The sequence below is a fragment of the Alosa pseudoharengus genome, unplaced genomic scaffold, assembly GCF_046254945.1.
Source record: "Alosa pseudoharengus isolate Yale_2024_CS ecotype anadromous, Long Island Sound unplaced genomic scaffold, YU_APseudo_1.1 YU_APseudo_1.1_scf_1, whole genome shotgun sequence".
Classification (NCBI taxonomy): domain Eukaryota; kingdom Metazoa; phylum Chordata; class Actinopteri; order Clupeiformes; family Clupeidae; genus Alosa; species Alosa pseudoharengus.
In genome coordinates, this window is record NW_027468564.1 from 24,403,414 (window position 1) to 24,431,331 (window position 27,918).

General features: G+C 40.3%; 2 protein-coding genes and 1 pseudogene across 4 annotated transcripts; all 3 read left to right on the top strand.

Annotated features, from left to right (window-relative positions):
* LOC143123348 (uncharacterized) overlaps positions 1-27,918 on the top strand; it is a 685,973-nt pseudogene that overhangs the window by 63,857 nt on the left and 594,198 nt on the right.
* On the top strand, positions 3,294-6,378 carry LOC143123780 (uncharacterized). Of its 2 annotated transcripts, XR_012986897.1 has the most exons (6): positions 3,294-3,420; positions 3,844-4,164; positions 4,274-5,082; positions 5,271-5,369; positions 5,685-5,719; positions 5,992-6,378. XR_012986897.1 is itself a non-coding variant. In XM_076285066.1 (4 exons), exons 1-4 carry the CDS (start codon positions 4,941-4,943, stop codon positions 6,178-6,180), a joined length of 465 nt encoding a protein of 154 aa, XP_076141181.1. In that variant the 5' UTR covers positions 4,615-4,940; the 3' UTR covers positions 6,181-6,378. The 2 variants fall into 2 exon arrangements, 1 of the variants encoding a protein (XP_076141181.1); XM_076285066.1 differs by lacking the exons at positions 3,294-3,420; positions 3,844-4,164 and having other exon boundaries at positions 4,615-5,082.
* Positions 15,781-27,827, top strand: LOC143123458 (CMRF35-like molecule 8). 2 transcript variants are annotated; one of them, XM_076284911.1, is made up of 10 exons: positions 15,781-15,920; positions 18,468-18,806; positions 18,894-18,926; positions 19,152-19,187; positions 21,084-21,113; positions 22,552-22,581; positions 24,086-24,172; positions 24,649-24,759; positions 25,557-25,627; positions 26,477-27,827. In XM_076284911.1, exons 1-10 carry the CDS (start codon positions 15,884-15,886, stop codon positions 27,080-27,082), a joined length of 1,380 nt encoding a protein of 459 aa, XP_076141026.1. In that variant the 5' UTR covers positions 15,781-15,883; the 3' UTR covers positions 27,083-27,827. The 2 variants fall into 2 exon arrangements, with proteins under 2 accessions (XP_076141026.1, XP_076141029.1); XM_076284914.1 differs by lacking the exon at positions 25,557-25,627 and having other exon boundaries at positions 26,477-26,587.

Below are 27,918 nucleotides of genomic sequence, written 5' to 3' on the forward strand. Positions count from 1 at the left end.
ATTGCCTCCTTATCACAGGCTGACCCCCCACCCACCCACACACAAACACACACACACACCACACACACACACACACACACACACGTACATGCTTGCCATGCATACACATATTGTTTAGAGGATGACTGTGAATAAATTATTATGTTTCTCATTGAAGCCCAGTTTTAGATAAAGCAATTGCTTTGTGTCATGCCAAACAACACCCCTCAGCTCTTCTAAAATCATTAGAGTTTACAGCAATGACTCATTCTTGCCCTCTGGTGGTTAGAATAATAAACAACTGTAGGCTGTCAAGTTCTCAATGGAATGTGGTGTTTTGTCACCATTGCTATTCTGCTATTCCATGCAATAAGCATTCTTGTTTCCATAGGAAATAACTCATCTACAGCTGTTGGACACCAGAGAGTAAGACATCCATTAAACAGACACATACATACAGTATATATATAAATGAAATGGTTGCTCTGCTGGTTGTTAGGTAAACATGTTGGTTGCTATGGTGTGATGTTGATAAACAGTTTGTGTGTTCATTGGCAGATCATTTAAAATATAGATAGATAAATTACATTTCAATAAATATGAATATGACATTAACAGGGATCAGAAGATAAACCGCGATAATAATTAGGCTATGTAGCAGACACAGCATTGGCTTCAGTGGTTTCTGGTTATCTTTGCTGGTATACTGACTAGTATGAGATTGTCCTAGAGAATGCTCTTCATGTATTTCCAGCCGCCTCAGAGAGATTGTGTCTATGAGGAGATCAATGACCCCGGCGCCCCATCTGACCCCAGCTCCAGCGCCCCAGCCTAGTCCTCTGGCCATCCCCGACTACACCACCGTCACCTTTCACCAGGGGGCAGACCAACAGACGCAATCCAGCTCTGCTGTAACTCTCAGAGGAGTGATCACCAGTGAATATGCTATCATCCAACCCCACTGACCATTTCCTCTGTCTGATTTGCTCTTATTCTATTTCCTTCTATGCTACATAGTGTTTGCATGTCACTTGCACAGTATTTTTTTTTTTTTATTTATCTTTTAGGAGCTAAGATTATTTTTTAGAGGTTAATCAATAGCTGGAGTACATATTTAATAATGTTTTGCTTATTGGACTTGAAAAAATGTATGTGTAGTTTTTAGTTTTTCAGTTGTTGTAAAGCACATCAGAGTAGAACTGTGTGTATTTTAACTGTGTGATTTCCTGTAGATGATCTCTATAAATATATCTTATTTTGTTACATGCATGCCTATGTGTTTAGGTTTAATGTTGAAAAACCTATGTGATATTGTAATATTGAGCATAATATTATATGTCTTTGTTAGATAATAAAAAAACAAAACAAAAAAAAAACAGTCTATTTCGATGTCTATTTTCGCCCCGCCTTGCTGGCGACATCATGACCACTAGTCTTGTGCTGGAAAATGCAAACTCTGATTGTAAATTAAGTTGGCTGCTTTTTGCCTTTTATAACCAGCAGGGGTCACTATTGTCATTGCAATAACGTTCACCACACTGCATGGAGGAAATGATCTAACCAATGGGTGCTGGAATGTAAACAACAAATGGACAGCTAACACAGCTGACATGCACATCAGAGACATTCTAATGAGGATACACAGCACTCCAAGTCCTCCATAGAAATGCATGGGGTTAGTTTGTAACGCCAATATGGCCGTTGTCTACACATATCCCAGCGCTTCCGCGGCAAAAAAGTTGACATGTGAATACATTGTGCCAATCATGTGGTGTGTTGTGAATACATCGTGCCAATCATATGTTCATATCTGTGATCTCGAATCATATATGTGATCTCGCCACTGGAGCAAGGTTGGTGTTGTGAAGCTTTGCACACGCACATTTCTGCCGAAATAGATGCCCAATACGTGCCAAAAAAGATGGTTGTCGAGTGGAGGGATTTACCTAAAAGAACTTTGGGCACATGCTGCCACACATCTGATGTGAATGAGGTGTCAATTAGCTTGTCATTATTCTTAACTTTGCTGTTTTGTCTCTCTGCCTGCCACACAGCCAGAGTGTAGTGCAGCCCTGTTTTCCCGTGAGAAAAAGTGTATGTGGTCATTGGTGAGGCTTGTATGGCATCATTGGTGAGGGCTGACTGTGAGTTAACTGCTAGCTGGCAGTAGAGCACAGGCATGAGAGAGAGAGAGAGAGAGAGAGAGAGAGTTAAAAACTACACATACTGTGATGTACCTGCAGTGTCTGTGTTGTGGCAGCCAACTCAGGATGAAGACTCTTCTGATCCTCCTTGTGCTCGTCTCAGGTAGATCATGCTGCCAGAGAGAGAGAGAGAGAGAGAGAGAGAGAGAGAGAGAGAGAGAGAGAGAGAGAGACTTGTCCTCATTAATGCCTACAGCATGGTATTTGTTTGACAGAAGTTCTTTGAGATACGTCCCTCTCTGTAATGAGGGGCATTGTCCCCTTACATTTTGAGTCACTTTACCATGTTCCGCCTCAAATCAGCAATGCATTATTTTGAACAAACACTTATATTTTTGTGTTTTCTTTCTCCTGACATTAGTCATGATAAAAGCAATTTATATAAACATTATGTGCCATCAGAGTCCTGGAGACAGACTTATTCTGTAGAGACTCATCCCTACTCTGCCTTTGGTATCTCTCACCAATTATATATCCTTTAAAAAATATTGTGTAACTAATGTAAGAAGTTAGTCAAAGGCAAGTTGTTTTTTATTTGCACTCTCTATAGACAGGCCTCTAGCACAAAACAGGAGTGTAGAGTGTAGAGAAAAGAGTTCACACTCTGTGGGTGTGTGTCTGGGGTCAGTGGCGTGGGCAAAGGGTGAGTAAACTGCTGGATGTGCTGGTGTGCTTGTGCGTGTGCATGTGTGTGTGTGCGTGTGCTTGTGCATGTGAGTATGAGTGTGCATGTGCGTGTGTGTGTGTGTGTGTGTGTGTGTGTGTGTGTGTGTGTGTGTGTGCATGTATGTTTCACTCAGGGCTGTAGATCATAGGTAGAAAGAGAGAGAGAGAGAGATACCCATTCAAATACAATATTGAGATTATGAAAACACATGTGGAAAGTTAAAAGTGTCAAGCTTTATGGATGTAAAAACACGACAGTCACTAATCATTATTTATTAAATAAGTCCTGATGAGGCCAGAGAAAAAGAGGAAGGGGTTTAAGAGGTCGGTTGTACTGTGAGATCACCCCGCCCACGTAAGCAGATACAGCTATTTTAAAACACCACAGATGTACAGCTCCACAGCGTCTCAGTGTTGGTCAATGTGAGGGCTGTTGGAGCGCATTGGACACGCAAACAGGAATTCTTGAACTGCCATTTGATACAGGTTTAATCACGGGGCAGTCGGTGGCTGAGTCCTGCTGTACAGCTCAGAATGAAGGCTCCTCTGTTTCTCACCCTTCTCCTCTCAGGTAGATACATACACATTTCTATTCAGTTACCATCATGCTAGCAACTATAATTGTTATAAGTCACTTTCAGACATAGCTGTAAGTAAGTTCTGTGCATATCAAGACGTTGGGCCGTATATCTGAACAACATATCCTGACATTTGTAACTCCAAACTTATGCGGTTCTAACACTAGTCGCCTCCAAGTGTTTTTGACTGACATTAAGCAAATGAAGCCAGTTTTTGAGCGAAGCGTTGAACATGCGTGTAGGATTCACTCAGTGGCGTAGTTAGGTATAGGCATTCAGGCTTTTTTATTAGCTCCGGATCTCTCACATCATATTAAGGTAGATGCATGCACATATATTATTCAGTTAAGATCATGCTAGCAACTGGGTTTGTTATGGAGATGTCCTATTCATTGTGTTTTATGCATTTTTTTTAGTTCTTGCTGAGTTGGCCTTTGCTGATGCTCAAGGTGTAAAACTGACTGCTTTCTCTGGAGGGGGCATCATTATCAAGTGTGGTTATAATAGAGAATATAAAACAAATAGGAAGTCCTTCTGCAAGGGCAATAAGAACTGCAAATTTGACCAAAAATCTCAAACCAAAGACAAACGGTTCACAATATATGATACAGATGTCAATCACTTCTTAGTACAGATGAGAAACCTCACAGAAAAGGACTCTGGGATATATCACTGTTTAGTGGAGCTGAGATCGGACGATTATAAAAACACCACATTCAATTTGGAGGTGAAAAATGGTGAGACTATTTTTTTTACATTGATAAAAATACAAAATAAATTTAAATAAGTTATTTGTTTCTGTGCTTGAAAATAATACATTTTTCAAGTTCAATTCTCTATTCTCAGATCCATGTTGTGGCCGACCCATTACACAGTCTGGTAATGTGGGGGAGGCCCTTAAGGTCAGTTGTAAGTACCCAGTCAGCATGAAAGAGAATAGCAAGGGCTTTTACAAACAGCACCCTACAATGATCTTCTCTGAAGTCACTACATCTAAATCACCACAACAGCCAGCAAAACTAAGTATAGATGATGATAGCATAACACATACATTTAAAGTGACCATCAATCTAATGCCATCTGATGCTGGAGTTTACTGGTGTGGAATAGGAACTGGTGGAAACACTGGCAGCATTAACCTCTTCAAAGAGGTTAAACTCAACATCATTGGTGAGTAAACTAATTAAAAACAGAGAATCCACTGCTGACCTGAAATGAGCACCAAGCGTATGCCTGTTCTGAGCATCAAGCGTATGCCTGTTCACCCACAGATGGCCTGAAGTAGCACTTCCCTTTTCTCAGACTGTAACGTCTCTTCTCTCTCTTTCTCTCTCTCTCTCTTTCTCTCTCTCTGTCATTCCCCACAGTCAACAGTCAAAGTGCTGCTGATTAAAACTCTAATCACTATTATAAGTTATACCAAACAGTTTCTAGTTATTGTTTTATCATTTCTGCTCTATCATTTTCTTTTCCTCTACCTAAAAATGTGACTATAACATGTAGTCAGTAAACAATGTCCTACAAGTATGTACAAAGAACAGGTTTGTATTACTGTAAGCAGCTCAGGGGTGCTTTTTCAGATCCAAACCATCATACTTCACCAAGATCCTCTGACAATCTGCCATCACCTCAACCTACCAATCAATCTACAGCTGGTGAGAACTGCTCAATTTGTGTACACCACAGTTGTAGTTGAACTGTTGGACAGCAGTTAAGCTATTTCTTAAACATGAGATAACAAATGCTGCTAAACTGTTTTTTTTTCTTTTTTTCACATTGAACTCCTACTCTTTTCAGCATTTTATACAGACATTACAGTAAACTTTCACAAATATGATTCCAGACAACCGTGTCCTGCTCATAGCCTCTTTGACCCTGGTGTTCCTGGTGACTGGCCTGGGAGGAGTCACACTGTACGTCTATAAGAAGAGGAAGGCACAGGGTGAGTTTCGCCTCCTTATCACAGGCTGACAGCCCCCCCCCCCCCACACACACACACAAACACAAACACACACACACACACACACACACACACACACACACACACACGCACACACACACACACACACACACACACACACACACACGCACACACACACACACGTTCATGCATACACACTTACAGCAATGACTCATTATTGCCCTCTGGTGGTTAGAATAATAGACAACTGTAGGTTGTCATGTTCTCAATGTGGAATGAGGTGTTTTTTCACCATTGATTTTCTTATTTATGCAATCAACATTCTTGTTTCCATAGGAAATACCTCATCTACAGCTGTTGGACACCAAAGAGTAAGAAATCCATTAAAAAAGACAAATACATATATATTTAATGAAGTGGTTGCTATGCTAGTTGCTAGGTAATCATGTTTGTTGCTATGGTGTGATGTTGATAAACAGTTTGTGTGATAAATATGAATATGACATTAACAGGGATCAGAAGATAAACTGTGATAATAATTCTGTAGCAGACACAGCATTGGCTTCAGTGGTTTCTAGTCATCTTTGCTGATATACTGAATAGTATAAGACTGTCCTAGAGAATGCTCTTCATCTATTTCCAGCTGCCTCAGAGAGATTGTGTCTATGAGGAGATCAATGACCCCAGCTCCAGCACCATTGGTCCTCCAGCCAGCCCTGACTACGCCACCGTCACCTTCCACAAGGGGGCAGACCAACAGACGCAACTCAGCTCTGCTGTTACTCCCAGAGAAGTGATCACCAGCGAATATGCTACCATCCAACCCCACTGATGACCGTTCTGCCTTTCTTACTGATCTCTTCCATATCCATTCATCTGTCTGTCTTTCTTTTCATTGCTCCTGCTTTTGATTGGTGTTGAGCAAAACATGAGGGATTAACTGTGAGTGTATGTCTGGATTTGAATGGACTTTTTCCTGTGTAGTACTTGTGGTATGGTTAAATGTGTCTGCTAAAGGTAATTTATGTAATTGAACATACATGTAATAAAAGTATTTTTGATAGTGTATTTTTTTTCATCAAAATGTTCTCATTATTTAGCACCGATAGGTGGATCTCAAAGGTAACACGCATACAAAATGCATGCATTAGGGTGATATTATGTAAGTTAACTAATCATTTACTTTAATAGTTAATGGGAGGCACAGGTGACAGTGATCAGGAGGCACAGGTGACAGTGATCAGGAGCTACAGGTGACAGTGGTCAGGAGGCACAGGTGACAGTGATCAGGAGGTACAGGTGACAGTGATCAGGAGGTACAGGTGACAGTGATCAGGAGGCACAGGTGACAGTGATCAGGAGGTGCAGGTGACAGTGATCAGGAGGCACAGGTGACAGTGATCAGGAGCTACAGGTGACAGTGATCAGGAGGTAGTGATGGGCAAATGAAGCTTTGGTGAACCACTAAACCACAGCAGTGTGAAGCTAGCAACACTAATAAAAAAAAAAACAATATGGCCGCCACATGTAGATTTTTCAACATAAAAGTCTTTACCCAAACCAGTATATGTAACCAAAAATATTGGTTTGTTAAGGACTTTTATGTTGAAAAATGTATGTGTAGCGGCCATCTTTTTGCTTTTCAGCTAGTGTCGCTAGGTTCATACTGCTGTGGTTCAGTGGTTCACCAAAGCTTCATTTGCCCATCACTATCAGGAGGTACAGGTGACAGTGATCAGGAGGCACAGGTGATCAGGAGGTACAGGTGACAGTGATCAGGAGGTACAGGTGATCAGGAGGCACAGGTGACAGTGATCAGGAGGCACAGGTGACAGTGATCAGGAGGCACAGGTGACATTGGGGAAGGAGAGTTCAGAGGGGGCGTGGTCAGTTGAGAACCTGGTGCAGGCGTGACAGTGTGTGTGTGTGTGTGTGTGTGTGGTAATTGTTGCTTTTATTTATTGTGTGATATTAAATACATCAATTAATAAATGGATGAACACATACGTATAATGCATTAGGGAGAGATTAACTAGAAGCTAACTAATCATTTAATAGGTAATGGACATTTGGATATTTATTTTGAGGGTAAAATCAAACCTTACTCCAATGTTCCTGTGTTATGCTAACATCCAGTTCCTCTTACCTTTTTTGGCTATCATGAAGAATGACCATCACAAGTGACTTAATTTGCATGCGTATGCATGTGTATGTGGTGTGTGGATGCATGCAAATGTGTGTATGTCTGCATTTCTGTGTGTGTGCGTGTGTGCATGCGTGCATGCGTGTGTGTGTGTGTGTATGCATTCATGTTTCTTTTTCCGACTGTCTGCCTGTGAAAACCCTAACCTCCTTGAACCACGCTGCTAGTTGACTATAGCGACGTGAGGAAGGTGGTTTCCACACAGAACTGAGAAACACACCCTAGCTCACATGCATTGTTCATGGAGCTCACCCAAGACAATGACATTTGGACACATGCGTCTCCTCCCACTACTGGGACCACAAACAGCACTCATAACTGTGTATGGGGATTGGTATGTGCGCTGCTGTGACTGCAGGCGTATAGAGGATGGTGCTGCAGTAGCACGTCTGGATGAGGCAGACTGAACACCGGAGAGCTTAATGCCTGTATTTTTGTGAGATACTGTAGTAAAGGGTGAAAATATAAACAAACATGACAGCATTGATTGTCGTCCTGTCCGTTCTTCTCTCAGGTCAGTTTTAATTGAACTTCATCAGTCCTGATTAAACTTGAAGTTGGCTAATTCTGCAGCATGTACTGGTGATTGTATGCTTAATCTATAGGTCATGTTGTCTGAATTCATGGCGTTATAACTTTCATAACAGTAGATTATTTTTTTCTAGCCTAATATAAATTCAATAGCGTTCAAAATCTTTTAGTCCTTTCATCAGTGTTATTTGTGAATTGTCTTATCTCACCTCTTGCTGTGTTTTTAATCTTAAATTATTTCTTTTACATATTACCTCTCGAGAGCTATGTAGTTGTCTTATCTTACCTCTTGCTGTGTTTTTAATCTTAAATCGTTAAAAAAAATCGTACATTTATTTTATTTCATATTATTTTTAAAACTTAAATCATTTATTTTACACATTACCTCTCGAGAGCAGCAGCTACAGCAGTGGCTCCAATGAGTGTGAACGGGACTGAGGGAGGGAGTGTGGTCATCCACTGCCCGTTGCCTAAACCCTACCCAGCCAACACCTGGCCAACACCGGGCCAGCACCCAGCCAACACCGGGCCAACACCCAGCCAACACCTGGCCAAGTACCTGACCAGGGGACCCAACACCACCCTGGTCCGGAGCAGCGGGAGCGCCCGGTGTGCCTCTCAGGGCCGGTTCTCAATCTGTGACGACCGTAAGAAGGATTTTTTTGATGTGACGATAAGGGAGCTGACAGTGAACGATTCTGGGATGTACAACTGTGGAGTAGACACAGATCCGGAGCCTGAATTCACACAGGTCCAGCTGTTTGTAAAAGCAGGTGAGTGCTTGTGTGTGTGTGTGTGTGTGTGTGTGTGTGTGTGTGTGTGTGTGTGTGTGTGTGTGTGTGTTCGTGTGTGTGTGTGTGATTTAACTGTAGTGTGCATATGAAACAGTATGTCTAACTTCATTCGGATGGGCCATTTCTAGGCTTGTCCCCATGACATTACACTCTACCTATCAGAGGACACTGTTCCTACCTAATTTGGCCTACCATCAAATGCTTGACCCCTTTAGAAAAGCCGAGACCCAGTAGTTTCTTGAGAAACAATCAGAATTGATTTGTGAGAGTAACAGAGGCTAGAGTATTGTTTTTTTTTTTTTTCTACTGGGTGAGAAACATCTTTGAAGTGACCTCTTTTCAGCCCTCTAGTCACTTGAGTCACTTGAGAAACACAACTGAGCCATAGCACCAGGTCTTGTGAAGCTGTGTGTACAAGTAGATCAATATAGAATAAAAGATGAGTAGTTTGCACAGTTAATTGTAAATGTATGTCTGTGCTATGGAGACTCCCCATAGGACTTTTGGTTACCCTAAAATGTTTTTTATAAAATTTAATTAAGACATAGATTAATTTGACAATGTAAAGCATTATACAGGTTGTACCTGAAAAAGATTGTCATGTATGGACTCCCAAGAGTCCAAGCTTTCAAATGGTGTATAATTCTATGCTACCTAGCAATAAGGTGCAGGGGAGGGGGATACCGTGGGTGGTACACTGTAAGGCTTTTGACATGATGAATAAGATAAGATGTCCTCCTTCACTCTCATAGGTGTGACCAAGACACCTGACTTGTCCACACAAGTCACAACGGTCACCACTGAATTTTTGGTGTGGGAAGACTCTGGCAGGAATCTAACTAGAGGTAGACTTCCTCTCTCTGTGTTTAACATTGTTACTGCAATATCAGTGTTGATGCACAAGGTGGCAGTATGGCTTCTTGAGAATAAAACCAAACCCTCATGGTGTCAGCAGTTAGCCTTAGCATGCTAGCATTTAGCAAACATCCAGTAAGCTCTCTCTCTCTCTCTCTCTATCTATCTATCTATCTATCTATCTATCTATCTATCTCTGTTCCTCAGCATCCGTGCTAGCTATGATTTTGGTGGTGACTGGTATCATGTGTATGACCGGTTTTGTTGTTGTGCTGTACTTCAATGTTGGGATCAAACAAAGTGGTGAGTATAGCACACATATGTCTATCTTACTCTTTTTATGTCAAAAGCCATCTAACCAGCTTCCGCCGCTCTCTCTCTTTCTCTCTCTCTCTCACACACACACACACACACACACACACACACACACACACACACAAAGTTCATACAACTACAGGGTTTTTTCTCTTCCCCCATCCCAGCCACACACACACACTTCTGCACACAATGCAACCGTAACCTGAACACACTCATATAGAAGTACCCACGCAGGGGCACATGAAACTTGGGTGGCATGTGCAGTAGTCCCACTAGACCAGTGTTTCTCAAGCTTTTTCAGACCAAGGACCACTTAACCATTCGTATGATTTAAACTGGCATAGCTTAGCCTACATAGGCAGTGTTGCAGAACTGTTTGAATTTACATACAAGTTGATTCAATATTGCAAACAACTCATCTATATTATATTTTACCACGTCTGCTCGCGGACCACTTCGGATAGCTTGCAGACCACACTTTTGAGAAACACTGTACTAGACTTTTACGGGAAATAAGCATTTATATCCACTGAAGATCTATGTTGTCTTTTGGCCTGCAGTTCCACGCATTGCTATGAACCAGCCTGAGACACACTGGTCATTCCGTTCTGATGAGGTGAGTACATTTCTTGACATCAAGTAAATTTGAACTACAAAGTTTCACTTAGCCTTGTGCGTGACCACAAATTTCTATATAGATTTATACTGTTATTTTGAGTGTAGTTAAATACCAGTGGACAACTTACTTAAAAGGGAAGCCGGATCACAACATGGTTACTTAAGGGGCTATACATGGAGTGAAATGTCACTTAATATGACAACTGTCCTCAGAATAGGACTACAGGCAACTAAATGGAAACAGGCTAAATGTCAATACAGATTTGCTAGGGATGAGAGGTCACACAGTGTTACAACACTGAAATAAATAAATAAATAAATAAATACAACCATCTAAATTTTTTAAATTTTGCTATTTTCTTTTAGGTAACTGGTTGCAAATGATTATAAATATATCTGGACATAGACAAAGCAATATGTTGTCACAGTGTACCTTAAAAATAATATTAATAAATTAATACAAATAGATGAAGTAATTGTTCATAGGGCAGTGTGTTGAGAGTGGGAGTTGTGAAACAGTGTCAAATGCCATTGCAACAATACATGGGAGTTCACAGCCACTGTCAAGGGGCTATTCAGAGACTACTGAGGTCTTTGCTAGATGAGTCATCAGAATACGTAAGACACAGCCATGTTTGGAATGGGCTGACATAATCTCTGATTAGACAAACCTTATTGGACTAGCCAGGAAAGAGGAAGAGAAACTGAAGTCGAGTCCTTTGTGGTCATTAGGCCACAGTCAGTTTGAGGGGAGTTGTTTACTCGATTCAAAGAGCAATATGAGTAATAATGTTATCATTGGGATGAAAGTGAATAACAAGAGATAGACATATTTTCTTGTCTTAAGCTGGACCCTAGATCGTGTGACCACCACCTGTGCCCCTTCTGGCCTTCTCCTGTCAGTGCATGGGCAGGGCTGAGCATGGCTAATACCCTAACTTATTGCACCTGTGGTTAGGGTGGGACTATAAAAGGTTCCATATCTCTCTCATTAGGCACTTCTTTTTCTTCTGCAGGAACTCACTTTGATTCTCTCACACTTGCACTTTGCTCTCACCTTATTTGTATCAAGTATAAGTATATATACTATTTTGATCCTGTGAGGGAAATTTACCCGTGAGGGTATCTGTATCTTCCCCCCTCTTTTTTTTTGGTGAACTTCATGTATTGACACTCTCTTTCCACAGTGCACACACGCATGCCATTTCTTTTCCCCCAGACATTTTGCTATTTGGTAACATTTTGCTTTGATTAAATACATTTATCATTTGGTTTGTACCATGTTGTCTGTGCCCCTCTTTATGTTTTGAATGAGCTGGCCATTAAAAATTGAGGAAACTGAATAGAGTGAATTTATTATGAGTTTTGCAAAGTTAATTTTAATTGCAATTCCGTTCATTCTTTCTTATGTACTCTCGTTTCTCTCTCTTGCTTTCTATCTCTCTTTCGATCTATCCATCTATTTATCTATCAATCTATCTGGCTCTCTCTCTCTCTATCTCTCTCTCTCTCTCTCTCTCTCTCTCTCTCTCTCTCTATCTATCTATCTTATGTTTCATCACAACCATGCTGATGCCGATCAGATCAGTTGCTACGCTGAGCATTTTCCAGTGTTGGAGGTGGACACTCCCGTGGATGGCCAGAGCCGGCCACTCAGCCCGGTCTACCAGAACCTCCTCCACACCGCCAGCTCTGATCTCCCAGAGCCCCTCTACCAGAGCCTGGATGCCCAGGCCATCAAGACCCTCTCCGTCTACGGGAACATACAGCCTTGGGCTGGCGTATGAATCATCAAGACCCTCTCCGTCTACGGGAACATACAGCCTTGGGCTGGCGTATGAATCATCAAGACCCTCTCCGTCTACGGGAACATACAGCCTTGGGCTAGCGTATGAATCAAAGGATTTTCACCACCACCACCACCATCATCATCATCATCATCATCATCATCATCATCATCATCACCACCACCATCATCATCATCATCATCATCATCACCACCATCATCATCATCATCACCACCATCACCATCATCATCATCATCATCATCATCATCATCATCATCATCATCATCATCATCATCATCACCACCACCACCACCACCACCACCACCACCACCACCACCACCACCATCATCATCATCATCATCATCATCATCATCATCATCATCACCATCATCATCATCATCATCATCATCACCAACATCATCATCATCACCACCACCACCACCACCACCACCACCATCATCATCATCACCATCATCATCATCATCATCACCACCACCACCACAACAACCTTTACGACCATCACCATCATCATCATTATCACCACCACCACCACCACCACCACCACCATCATCATCATCATCATCATCATCATCATCATCATCATCATCATCATCATCATCATCATCATCATCATCATCATCATCTTCATCTTCATCTTCATCTTCATCATCATCATCATCATCATCATCATCATCATCATCATCATCATCATCATCATCATCATCTTCATCATCATCTTCATCATCATCTTCATCATCATCTTCATCTTCATCTTCATCTTCATCTTCATCTTCATCTTCATCTTCATCTTCATCTTCATCTTCATCTTCATCTTCATCTTCATCTTCATCTTCATCTTCATCTTCATCTTCATCTTCATCTTCATCTTCATCTTCATCTTCATCTTCATCTTCATCTTCATCTTCATCTTCATCTTCATCTTCATCTTCATCTTCATCCTGTGAAGGCATTTTACATTTACTTTTATACTAACCTTCCTACACAACCAAATTCTCCACTGGCCTCTACGTTAAGGCCAACGAGACACTCTCGGAACCTGGGCTGGCGTATGAATCAAAGGCTCATCAGACTCACACTTCAGGCTGACACTTTCATCCAAAGTCACTGGCATATGTCAATTATTACAAAGGGCCATTCTCCCCAGAGCAACTCAGGATTAAGTGCCTTGCCCAAGGGCACAGCGATGGCAACCTGGAATCCAAACTGCAACTTTTCTGGATATACTGCAGCCCACTACACTATCGCCGCCTGCATCACAGTTCATAACTTCATGTGTAGTAATTTTCATGTTTACCTTCATGCTAACCTTTCTACCTTTACCTATTTCTCTACTGGCCAGTAACTCAAGGCCACCAAGATATTCCGGGAGCATAATTTACTCTCAAGGAAATTAACTTTTTTAATGTTTATCTTCCTACTCTCACTTATTTCTGGAAATTCGGTCATCAATTAAAGATTGAGAATTATACTCTAATACACTAATTTATTTCCCAATTAGGACCTTTTTGTTTCTACTGTCCCGTAGAAGAGGATCTGTGACACGACACATTCCATACCTTAATGTTTTTTTTTTATCATTTTCTTTTATCCCCGGAAAGCAATAAAACATCATGCAAGACTGGAGGTTGTTTGTGATTTCCTTATAGACCCTTTCAAGAGAGTTCCATTATCAGCATCATAGTTGGCCCCACAAGGCTTCCGTTTTAACATTCCATATGTTATCTTAATGCAGAGGAAGTAGATTGGGAACCAAATAGAACGTTCAAGCATTGTTTTTGTTTTTATTGTTGAAAGGGTCTAGACTTAAACACAACACAACAGAAGCAGAGAAGAATTATACTCTACGCTAATTGATTTCCCAATTAGGACCTTTTTGTTTCTACTGTCCCCTAGCAGGGGTTCTGAGACACGACACATTCCATTCCTTAATAGGGTTTTTCATTTCCTTTTATCCCTAGAAAGCGATAAACATCAAGTTTAATACTCAATACTCAAACACAACACAACATAGACAAAAGTGATAAAACATCAAGCTTAATACTCAATCGGCAAACACAACACAACATAGACAGAAGAAGTGATAAAACATCAAGCTTAATACTCACTGCAGAATCTTTCGCGAAGCATTCACACGTTCACCATTTCATCACATTACTTTGACATATATTTTCACACTACATACATCGTTTTGACATATATTTTTTAGTCTTTTAGTCATGAACTCGCACATCAATGTTGCCAATGCAGATTTTAATCCAGTGATGGAAAGTGCAAAGTGCTACCAAAGTACAAAACGCTTTCGGTCCCATTCAGACCATCGTCAGTGCAAACAATCAAAGAGGAGAAACGCCTTTAAATAGACTGCGTCTAGTTGACGCTAGATCTGTCAATCAACTAGCCTAGGTTGAAGTGCGGTCGGCATTCTCTTAAAAGGCACTGTCATTATTATGACCGCCGCGCAGCGAAGCGGCGGTCATATAGGTTTAGTCAGATTTTTTTTCTTTTTTCTTTTTTTCTTTTTCGCATGCCCAAATTTCCGTCAATGATTCCCGGGACACTGAAAGACGGCGGTCATATTTTGTACCGCTCTGCGGTACATCTAGTTTTTTACCCACCCTCCTACCGTCATTCAATCACCAGACAAATCATCAATCTTCATTTTGCCTTATTAGCATTGCACGTCCACATTGAAACATGTCTGCATTCAAATTAAGTATTTGAATAGAATAAAAGCACTTTGAAATTTGAAGTCTACTTCAAGTTTTGAATAACTGTAATTTTAAGGGTAAATGAAAATTATTTGGAATTTTGTAATAACATGGAATATGTGCTTTGGGATATTTGGAATGCTGGATGAACTGGATATTTGGAATGCTTTATGAACTGGATGTGCATGGATGCTACTGATGTTCTGCTGTCACTGGCTTTAGTGGTTCGTGGTCCTGCTATGAGGTGTACAGTGATCAGGCTTTAGCTTGATATTATTAGACTGCACGGTGGTTTTGGGTGGTCACGCTATGAGATATATAGAAAAAGACCAGGGCGGGATCTGAAACATGGTGGTGTGGTGTGGTGTGGTGTGTGCTCTTCTAAATGGGTCAACTCTTTGACATACAGTAAATGAAGTTGGTCAAAACCCCCACCTAAAAAACATCCAAACACACTCATACACACACACACACACACACACACACACACACACGTGTTGTTGCTGAAAGCAGAACAGAGAGGGAGGAGCTGCAAAACCTCAAAGGAAATGACCAGACAGAAGAGCAGTCTAACTTTGATGTGTGTATGTGTGTGTGTGTGTGTGTTTGTAAGAAAGAGAAGAGAAGCCCAAGTCTTTTATGAAAGTCGCACACCAAGCCTCACATAGCCATTTGACAGTGTTGAACGGTTGACCTCAGGATGAAGATGAAGATCCTCTACCTCTGCCTGATCTCAGGTAAGACTAATGTATTGCTATCGGAACACTTGTATTGCTATTGGAACACTTGTATTGCTCACGGTTGGACAAGGTTGGAAACCATGTGATGTCTTAGAAGCCGTTCAACAGAAACTTGTTATACTATATGCTCTGGACGTGTCTTCACTAAAGAATATATTTTTATTGACTGGATGGTCTACGATAGGATATCCACAGATGCTCATATTATAACTAGCCTATCTGCTGACACTCTGTTGACAACTATTTATGGTTAGGGGTTGAGTTTGGTGAAGGACATTTTCACTAATTGCTCAACAACATTTTTTGGATTGACTGAATTTTACTTCATTTCAACCGATCATTTGAAAGGTCTTAGTAGGTGAGCTATCTAGAGGTCTATGGTGTTTTTTGGAATTTGTGTAAAATTAAAGTAGTTTTTTGAAGACACCATTATGTTTGCGATGGTACTTTTTTTTTTTTGTTCCATCTCCTGTGGTACACTGCTGTGGCTGGTTGGCTTGTGGGGTAACTTTAGCACATATATTTCGGCAGCACAGACAGAGACTTATGACATTATGTTGAAATGGTTATGTTGTCATTTTATGTTGCTATTTCTAAATCCTAATGTTTTAAGCCAAATAAATAAATCAGACCTTTAGCTATTTAATAACAGCAGACATAATTCAATACCTGAACACTTTGTTTATTTGAGTTATTTATCCATGTGCTACATTACTTTAGAGATATACAATGGTAACATGAATGCATTATACACTAGGCTGTTGAAGTCTAATGCTATTGTAACAGAGTTTAAAATGTAGTTGTTTTTTATATGTGATGTTTGCCATAAATAAGCAACTTTATTCAGCATTGGTGATTTGGAGCCTCCTTTGGAAAAACAGTGTACTGCAGCTCTGCTACATTTTGTCATATTCAATCAGAAGTGGCATGCTTTACATTGGATGCTGTTTTTTATGTAAATCTCTGATCTCTCATTCTTTTTCTCTCTCTCTCTCTCTCTCTCTCTCTCTTGCATATGCCTGTGAGAGAGATGAACCCACACATACTCATGTTTTCTCTCTCTACTCACACACACACATACACACACAGACACACATACACACACACACACACACACATACACACATATGCGCGCACACACACATGCACACACACTACATATTTATATTCACATTAAGCCCTCCCACACACTCTCTCCCTCCAATCTGGTCACCTGCCTCAATGCCATAAGCAACTGGATGACACAGAATTTTCTCACATTACAGTTTTTCACTATTGCTAAAACACATTTGTTGAATCCTGCCACCCTTTTCTCAAAACTATAAACGCAAATCCCAAATCTCAAACTACATTCCCAAAACCTTAACCAACCTCTGCAAATCCTCAACGGAGCAATTTCTGTTGCTCTTGTCTTTGGGTGACATGAAAGGCAATTTAGATATAATGTAATGTTATTATTATTACTATTACTATTTATTATTATTATTATTGCTATTATTATTATTATTATTATTATTATTATTATTAAGACAGGTGCATGTATGGTTGAATGCATAAATGTATGTATGTGTATGTATGTTTATATATGCATGTACTGTGTGTATGTATGTATGTATGTACACATTATGTATGTATGAGTGTATGCATGTATGTATGTATGTCTGATATACCAAATGTATATGTATGGACAGCTTGACAGATGTATGGATGGATATAGAATATGCTGACTGTTTAAATGCTGCCAAGAGTGAAGTCTGAAGATCTGAAGAAGTCTTAAAAACATTCATATTGGTTTCTCTATCTATTTTAATCTAAATAGACTTCCTCTTTCTCTGTTAGCTGCCCAAACCGACAGAAAGTTAAAGAAGAAGTGGCCACTATTTATATATCAGTTTTATAGGGTAGAGAGTACAAAAATGTCTGCATTGCCCAGCTTTTGTGTAATACTGTACAACGTTTTGTAATATCAGGGGCACATGGTGTTAGCTGAGGAACTGGAAATGTGTATAGTATCAGTACTGAAGGACACATATTGCAGGCAAAACCTGACCAAGGATATGGCTCTTATTTATCATGAATTTACTATTCATGAATTCACTAGAAACAAACAGATTTAGATTTTAGGTATTTAGGTTTAACTCATCTGGTCTAAAAAAAAATAACTGATTGCCTTATTTCTAATGCTGTTACATGTAACCTGTAGGATATGGCAATCACTTAAAGCTTTTCTTCCTCCTTTGTTGTACATACAATGTGTGTGTGTGTGTGTGTGTGTGTGTGTGTGTGTGTGTGTGTGTGTGTGTGTGTGTGTGTGTGTGTGTGTGTGTTTGTGTGTGTGTGTGTGTGTGTGTGTGTGTGTGTGTGTGTGTGTGTGTGTGTGTGTCTGTGTGAGTCTAAGATTGTTTGTGTTCAATGAAATCTACTGTAAAATGTGAACACAAATAAAGGTATTAAAATGTGTGTGTGTAATTGCCTATGTGCTGCATGTGTCTGAATCGGTATTTGTGTCTAAATGTATGTCTCTGTTTATGTCTATCTTTACAGGAGTCAATGTTGCCATGGCACTAATCCAGGTGACTGGATGTGTAGGTAGATCAGCAGTGATCAGATGCCCCTATGATAGAGGATATGAGGGAAACCCCAAGTACCTCTGCAGAGGAAAGTGCATCTGGGGGAGTAAAGACATTACAATCAGGACTGATGACGGTCAGACCAAAGCAATCAATGGCAGATTCTCTCTGCATGATGACACCATTACTGGAGTCTTCACTGTAACCATCACTGGACTGAGTGCAGGGGATTCTGGAGAGTACTGGTGCGGGATTACCACAGGACCTGGAAAGTATGATATATATACTGAAGTGGAGTTAAATGTTAAAAAAGGTAAAAATCAAGATTTATTTCTCCATACCATGTCTTTAATGTAATATTATTTAACTATTTAGTTATTATATCCTCTCTATCTTTCAGGTCCCCCTCCTACCACAAACCTGAAGTTGCCGGGTATGTATCAGTTTATTGATTGTTTGTTTCTTTGGTTGGTTGACTGAATGATTGATTGATTATTACTGATACATTGTTAAAACCCTCACTGGGCAAGTGGTGAATATGTATATTGTATGTATATGTACAGCATATATGTTATTTAATTTTTGTATCTATCCTACTATGTTCAGTTGCACCCTCAGTGGATTGATTGTTACTGATATATTAAAATAATTCTCACAGCGCCAGTGGTGCCCAGACGGACTAAAGTCCTCACAAGTGAGTGATGTCATCCATCTGCCCATTTTACAGTATATTATGCATATCAATGTGTGTGTATGTGTGTACTTGATGTATGATTCACTTGTGCTATTATTATTAGATGTATTTATTTATTTATGTATGATTTATTTATGTATTTACTTGATATGCTATGGACCTTCCGGTGAGTCTGAAATAAATATTGAATTGAGTCTTTATGTATTATGTGTATACTAGTGCAGTGCCCGTTCAAACATGCCATTCCTGAAGAAAACCCGTAGCCCAATTACATGCCCACAGGTATGCCTGCTTTAAAAATAGGATGATAGGAAAACATCATTCCAGCTTTATAAGCATTCAATAATGAATACTGAATATTATAATATATTAGCCTATAATTAATGTGGCCTCTAATACATGTGTAATAAATTATGGCATGGCTGCATGTGACATTTCTACAGATCAAAATGACATAAGCCTAACAACTGTTTTGAGTTAAGGCTAAATGTGTATTAAGCTTACTGAATAACTTCCTAATACTGAAGACAAACCATTTTGTGGAATGATGCATCATTATTTGACATTTGCAACGATGTGACTCAAAAACAGTCTTCAGCATAAGTGACGTCGCTCAGTCTGCCACTTGTTGTTGTCTAGCTATGTGGCATTAGCCTATCGCTCGTTTCAATTTGGGACCTTGCAGTCGGAATTGTCGTTTGTTTAGTCAAAGTCTCAAGTCCAAAGTAGCCTGGGCTATTCGAAGTGTCAGTTTATTGCACATACTTTTATTTTAAGTGCTCACTACATACCCGTGTTTGTTGGCATGTTGTTGCAAATCCGCGCAATCATTTTATGCAAGCAAACTGCATACAGGAAGTCTTTATTGTTGAGGTCAGACATGATAATCATCTTGCATCTGAACCCACAAGCGGTTCCCGAGTAGCCTAATCCGTTTTTTAAATTGCGACTGACTATCATCAAAGTGAGACTTAGCTGTCAGTAGGCCTACACGATCCATGGGGTGGAGCTCCCTTGAAACTGGTCCCCTTGATATTGGAAACAGTGCAGTGCAGCGATAAACGTCCTACGTAAATAAGCATATTTTGAAATATGCATTCAAAATCTTCAAAATCGAGAGTGCACACCTTTGTGCCACTCGCGAGCCACATACGAAATCTTAGGTCAGTCGGATAAACAGTCAGCGAGATATGCGTGTCACAGACACACAGACGCTTCTTGCTTTATAGATAGATGTGCATTATGTATGTTGGCCTATGTTTGTACAGTATGCATGTGCACTGTATGTGTGTGTGTGTGTGTGTGTGTGTGTGTGTGTGTGTGTGTGTGTGTGTGTGTGTGTGTGTGTGTGTGCGCATGTGTATTTGTATGCATGTGTGTTTGTATGTATGTATGGACATACATGTATTCATGTGTGTTGTATGTATGTATGTATGAATATGAAAATCTGTATGTACAGCAAGTATGAAAGCAAGTACTTCTCTATGTTATGTATCTGCCCCCCAGTGGGCTTAGGATGGTACTGCACAGCTCTTACCCACTGCAGTGCTATAGCCCATATTGGGCCCTATCATGACTAGTCTAAAACGCATGGTCACTGGCAAATAGTCACATGGTCACTGGGAAATGTACATACATACTAGTGGACAAATGTTAGGGTTTGTCCACTAGTATGTATGTACATTACTGTCTGTCTGTATGTAGTAGGCCTATGTACATGTGTATGTATGTATATGTACTGTATGTGTGTAGTATAAAAGTTAATTCTGCATATTCTATACAGTATCTGTCTGTCTGTCCACAGTGGCCTTAGAATGGTACTGCACATCTCTTACCAATAACCCATATTTGCTCTCTGTGTCTAACAAACATTGTATTTGCTGAATCTTTTCACAGCTCCTGCGGTGACTGTTGTATCAAGCACATGTAAGTTAAACATCGCAGCTTGCATTTGACCTCTGGGCCTGTGCCATCCATTTGACCTCTGTGCCATCCATTTGACCTCTGGGCCTGTGCCATCCATTTGACCTCTGGGCCTGTGCCATCCATTTGACCTCTGGGCCTGTGTCATCCATTTGACCTCTGTGCCAACCATTTGACCTCTGGGCCTGTGCTGTCCATTTGACCTCTGGGCCTGTGTCATCCATTTGACCTCTGTGCCAACCATTTGACCTCTGGGTCTGTGCTATCCATTTGACCTCTGGGCCTGTGCCATCCATTTGACTTCTGGGCCTGTGCCATCCATTTGACCTCTGGGCCTGTGCTATCCATTTGACCTCTGGGCCTGTGCCATCCATTTGACCTCTGGGCCTGTGTCATCCATTTGACCTCTGTGCCAACCATTTGACCTCTGGGCCTGTGCTATCCATTTGACCTCTGGGCCTGTGCCAACCATTTGACCTCTGGGCCTGTGCCATCCATGTTTCCTTAGTTCATCTAACAGGTGAACAACAACATTCACTATACATTTATACATTTGGCAGGACACATTTATCCAACTTATCCACCTATATGGAATAACATTTAGGTTATGTAAGGAATAATGTATACATAGAACGCCGGTCATTATTAGGAAAATAAGTCCCGTAAGAGCTTCGCCCTGAAGGGACTTTATTTGTTACCATTTCATTGTGTCTTTTGCTGAGAAACAAGTAGTTCGCAACACACGCTGAATTTGAATCAAACATTCTTTAGAACAAAGCTGATCAACTGTCTGCCTTCACTTTTGAATGAAAATCCGTTGCCATTGACAACGGCCATTATTTCAGAGGTCCTTAGACGAAAATAAGGAACTTTGGGAAATCCCATTCAAGTCAATGGAGCGTTATACTTGCATTGGGAAGAGAGGGTGGAGGAGAAGTGGAAGAAGAGGAGAAGAGGAGATAAAGAAGAGAAGAGAGGGAGGAGGGAGGAGGGGGAGGTGAAGTGGGAGGAGGGAAGAGAGGGAAGAGTAAGTCCATATTAGGTGTGTGAGGTTGTCAGAAGCGCTAGGGCAATACAAACATATGTGCCTAATGTTTTCTGCATTAATCTAGCATATTTGTTTGTTTGTTTTTGTTTGTCTGTGTGTTTTATGCATGTAAGCCTATGCATGTATGTATATAGTACATATGTATGTATGTATGTATGTATGTATGTATGTATGTATGAATGTATATGTAGGCCTATGCAAATGTATGCATGTATATGTACAGTATGTATGAAGTCTGAAAGTTAGTTCTGCTATATGCTATATGTATCTGTCTATATGCCCCCCAGTGGTCGTAAATGGTACTGCACCGATCTTACCCACTACCCTGCAATAATAGCCCATATTTGCTATCTCTGTCTAACAAACATTGTATGTATTTGAATGTTTTCACAGTACCTGCGGTGACTGATGTATCAAGCACAAGTAAGTTAAACATCTCAGCTTGGAGGTGACCTCTGGGCCTGTGCCTTCCATGTTTCCTTCTCGAACCCATACATGCACTATTTAAAGGCAATCCTAAAGATGTGTCCCCAAGAACCCATATATGCACTATTTAAAGGCAATCCTAAAGATGTGTCCCCCAAGAACCCATATATGCACTATTTAAAGGCAATCCTAAAGATGTGTCCCCCAAGAACCCATACATGCACTATTTAAAGGCAATCCTAAAGATGTGTCCTCAAGATGCCATTAGGCTTTCAATGTTTTCTCAAGTCTCTTTGTTAGATTAACCAAATGTTGAGGGTAGATGCGAAAGAGAAGTCGTGAGCAGGTGTAAAACACTCGGGAGAAGTCGGAGATGTTGAAAAAAGATGAAGGGAATTTTATTGTTTCTCCCAATTAAGGCCAAAAAGGCAATAAAATGTAACAAAATTAAAGAAAACAAAATACTTTTAGAAAAATAAAGAAAATTGACATGAGTCAAAAAAAATTTATCAAAATACAATTATGCAGCTGCTTCAAACAGACTTTGAAACAAGTCACTTTGTCACTAGAGCATATAACAGACTTATGTCCTCCACTCTCGCTCCCAAGACAGACTGAAGCGGTAGGTCTATATAGGCCTGCAGCGCACCCTGAAATTGGCACATACCAACACCACAGTACATTACAGGGGTGGCTCAGGCGAGTAGACAATAACAGCTTAAAAACAGCAAAAATGCGCCCATCTATAATGCAAGAAATTGACTAATATTATTTATATTGCTATAACTAACATTTGGCAAAGCCCCAATATACACTGACAGCTAATAAATTAATAATTCAAACGCCGGGTCACTTCCTATTGACCCGGAAGTCATAGCGTCATTTCAAGACATTTAAGCTTGACAATCGCGGCAAACATTCCTTTAAACAAACAAACAGAAGACGCCGGTAAGACAAAGATGGTATGTGAAACTATGTTACCTTTTTAAGCTAAATAAACAGACACGTAATGAACAAAGATATGTGTTGCGTGATTATTGTAACCGGTCATGATTGTGAAGTAAATGGTGTGGTTTTAAACAGTAAGAGATGTAATGATGGTTGTAGCTATAGCATATTAAATCACCGTAGTTTTGGATGTTAACTGTGCACTAGAAAGCTACGGGATTGCTGTGGGGGTTTTGATGAATGACTAGGTCAACAGATGATAAGAAAACAGTATGAGGACAAACGGAACACATTGACACACTAGACAAAACATAAAGGCAACATTTGTACTCAGTCTTTGAGAGAAGGAATAGGTAGTGCATCGCTACCGTGACGGCAGCTATGCGCCCTGTCACACATTAACCACCCACTACATTCCCCATTCAATCACAATTAAACAATAAAACAATTGCCCCCCAATAGCATTTGTATTGTGCATTAATCTAATATGATTTATTCTATATCTATTTTGTTTGTTTACTATGTTTCTTGTTTATTGTATCACTGTTCTCAGCAACACTCGTGACAACTGATTACTTTGCCTGTGAAGACTGTAAGGTGAACACTGTCATCAAAAGTCAACAACCAGCTGTACGCTTTAGTAAGTGATGGCCTTACGTCCAGGATGACCATTGTGTGTGTGTGTGTGTGTGTGTGTGTGTGTGTGTGTGTGTGTGTGTGTGTGTGTGTGTGTGTGTGTGTGTGTGTGTGTGTGTGTGTGTGTGTGTCTCTGTCTGTCTGTCTGTCTGTCTGTCTGTCTGTCTGTCTGTCTGTCTGTCTGTCTGTCTGTCTGTCTGTCTGTCTGTCTGTCTGTCTGTCTGTGTCTTTACTGTATGTCTCTTCCAGTCTCTCTCTTTACTCTCTCCTCTCTTTAATGTCAAATACAGTACTATTATATTATGTGGGACAGATGCATGTCAAACATGTTTGACATGCATCTGTATACATATAGGTATATGCTGCATGTTTATGCTTTTTAATGTCTTTAACATCTATGTGTAGATGTGGTTGTGAGTCACTGTGTTTCTCTGATGACCGTTGTGCTATCTGACTGTCCATTTTGACGTTGTTGTGTAGATGTGGTTGTGGTTAGCGGTGCTGCTGGACTAGCAGTTCTGCTGATCATCGCTGTGGTTCTGGGGTGTCGTGCAGCAAAGAACAAGAGAAAGAAGAGCTTGGAAACGCCTGGTAAAACACGCACACACGTGCACACACATGCACACTTACACGCGTTCACACACACACACACACACACACACACACACACACACACACACACTCACATGCACACTTACACGCGTTCACACACACAAACACACACACACACACACACACACACACTCACATGCACACTTACACGCGTTCACACACACAAACACACACACACACACACACACACACACACACATGCACACTTACACGCGTTCACACACACAAACACACACACACGTGCACACACATGCACACTTACACGCGTTCACACACACGCACACTTACACGCGTTCACACACACAAACACACACACACAGGCACACACAGATCCTCTATAAAGAGATATAAACTCACATGCAGGGGCTAAAGTGTGTGTATGTGGGGGTGGGGGGGGGGGGGGGGGGTGGACGCAGTTCCGCAACCTCAGATAAATTAATAATAAATATATTCTTTCATACCAACGATATAGCGTGATGATATTGTCAATTATTGTTTTTCCCGTGTACAGAGGTGACCAAGAAGCTAGCAATTCTTGTACAAAAAGTATTGCTACACCACAATACTCAATATGTTGTCCATCGGTGAATCATCCCACCCCTTGCACCGACACTGGATTTTAGGGTTCCCCCACCTGCCAAATCCCACGTGCACACGCACTCACACACACACAGATGTACAGATAAACACTCCATAAGTACTTCACCATATTCTGCAGAAACTCATGGAATACATTGTGTGTTTGTTTGCCACTAACTTAGTTGTGTCTTTAACAGATGACACAACTTTAAGCCTAAGCGCCCTTACCACTGCAAACATTTACAGAGACACAGAAACTACTAGAGAGGTATGCAGTGCTTCATTGGTAATGTAGTTTTTATTTATGACAAGCCATTGTCATACAGTAGCTCAAAACTTATCACTGTGATTCATTATTTTAGCAAAGCAGTTCATATTATTTCTGTAATTTGTTTAGAAAAAGGGATTCAATGCTCTTTTCAATGGCAATGCTCCTTTGCAAAAATTCAATGTTTGCAGCAGATTTGCAGCAAACTTGTGGGTGATTTCCCATACAGAAATGTCAGGTTTCTGGCAAACAGTTGCCGCAAACTTGCGGCAAGGTCATATTTTCACATGCAAATTAGGTTTTTGGCAGTTGTGGTTAACTTTTGGCAATGTCATAAGAAAATTAGATTTGTCACCAGAACGTCAATGGAAATTTGCCATTATTGGCTAAGTGTGGTTGCAAATCACTGGAAAAAACATTTGCCACTAGTGGCGAACTTCTCATTGTTGCCAGAACTTTGCTGAAAGTTTGCCTCTGGTGGCCAACATTGGCAAACTTCTAGCAATATTTTCTAGTGATCTCATTTGTTTCCCACAACCCTTACAAAAATGTAATGTTTGTGGCAGTTTTGCAGCAAACTTGTGGGTAATTTGGGGAAAACAAATGAGTTCACTAGAAAATATGCGTCACATTTGCGGCTACTGTTTGCCAGAAACCTAAAATTTCTGTAAGGGTTGTTATCTTGATTGATTTGCTAAATACATGTTGTGCTTTTTATATATTTTTATTGTATTTGAATACATGTTATATATGTTAATGTATTTAAATATGTTTTAATTGAGGGTAGGCAGTAGGAAGAACATGAAGTGAGATAAACACACAAGGTTTTTACTCATTTTTCACCTGCAGGGAAACACTCTTCGTGAGATTGACCCTGTGTATGAGTGCCTGGACATGAAAGAGTGTGGTCCTGATGCAGAGTATGAGAGGATGGAAGCGCTAAACAGTGGGAGAGCTCCATTAGCACGTGTCAAAAGGTCTCCTGGGAAAGGAGAGGAAAAGGGCACAGTTAGCAAGGCTAAGAAAGCTCCGGAAAATGAATATGAATCTATAAAGGACACTCATATCATTTGCAAGGCTAAGAAAGATACAGAAAATGAATATGAACCTATGAGGAACACCCTTAGCATTAGCAAGGCTAAGGAAGGTACAGAAAATGAATATGAATCTATGAGGAACACCCTTAGCATTAGCAAGGCTAAGGAAGGTACAGAAAATGAATATGAATCTATGAGGAACACCCTTAGCATTAGCAATGCTAAGAAAGGTGCAGAAAATGAATATGAATCTATGAGGAACACCCTTAGCATTACCAAGGCTAGCAAAGGTGCTGAGAATGAATATGCATCCATGAGAGGCACACTTAGCATTGCTAGTAAGGGTACTAAACATGAGCACAACCCCAAGAAGGCTGCAAGGCAAGGAAAGGTGCAGAAAATGAGTACATGTCCATGAAGGTCACTCTTCCTGTAGATGTGAAGAGCACTGGTACCTAGTATGAGTCCATGAGGGACACCCTGAACAGGGCACGGGAATAGTGCTGGAATGGAGGAATGAGTGAATGAATGAATGTGTGGTCAAAATGAATCCAAGACAACTGGTGTGAGACTGCAGCTTTATTCACGATACCAGGAGCATGTTACCCAAAATATGAATTAAATGAGTGAGTGAGTGAGTGAGTGAGTGAATGAATGAATGAATGTGTCAACAGGAGATTGGGAGTTGAAGGCACAGTCTGCAATTTTGTTGAAAGTTGGGCATATCTGTCTACCTATCTGTCTATCTATCAATCCATCTAGCTCTCTATGTATTACTTAATAGACATCCCTGATCCTATAGTCATCTTTCTTGGTTGAGATTAATTTGGAATGTTGCACTTTGTATAGCTCTTTGTATAGCTCTTTGTATAGCTCTTTGTATAGCATGGTGATGATTGCTGGTATAAACAGAGAGTTTATTATTGTTGCTGTTTTCTATTCTTCATATGTGTTTGCATCTGTATAATATTTTCTATTTTTATTATGTACATAGTGTACCTTACATATTAGTATATTACATTTAGCAGTGCTTTTTAGAAAATGTATTTTATATAAATTTAATATTATGTACTAATACCAATTTAATTTTGAACAATGGATTACTGTAGGATGTTTTGGATACTTTGGATAAGTACTTGAAGTAATTTCTGATTTGTAAATGAGAATATGTTGAGTGTATAATAATAATAATACTAATACTAATAATAATAAATCAATAAACATGTTCTGTATGGTATTGTCTTTGTAGTACCT

Bases quoted from the DNA above. Each gene is read 5' to 3' on its own strand.
- LOC143123780 (XM_076285066.1), top strand. From the start codon at position 4,941: ATGTCCTACAAGTATGTACAAAGAACAGGTTTGTATTACTGTAAGCAG. The intron at 5,370-5,684 runs GTGAGTTTCGCC...TTGTTTCCATAG, and splicing joins TAAGAAGAGGAAGGCACAGG to GAAATACCTCATCTACAGCT. The intron at 5,720-5,991 runs GTAAGAAATCCA...ATCTATTTCCAG, and splicing joins CAGCTGTTGGACACCAAAGA to CTGCCTCAGAGAGATTGTGT.
- LOC143123458 (XM_076284911.1), top strand. From the start codon at position 15,884: ATGAAGATGAAGATCCTCTACCTCTGCCTGATCTCAG. The intron at 18,807-18,893 runs GTAAAAATCAAG...TCTATCTTTCAG, and splicing joins GGAGTTAAATGTTAAAAAAG to GTCCCCCTCCTACCACAAAC. The intron at 24,173-24,648 runs GTAAGTGATGGC...GTTGTTGTGTAG, and splicing joins ACAACCAGCTGTACGCTTTA to ATGTGGTTGTGGTTAGCGGT.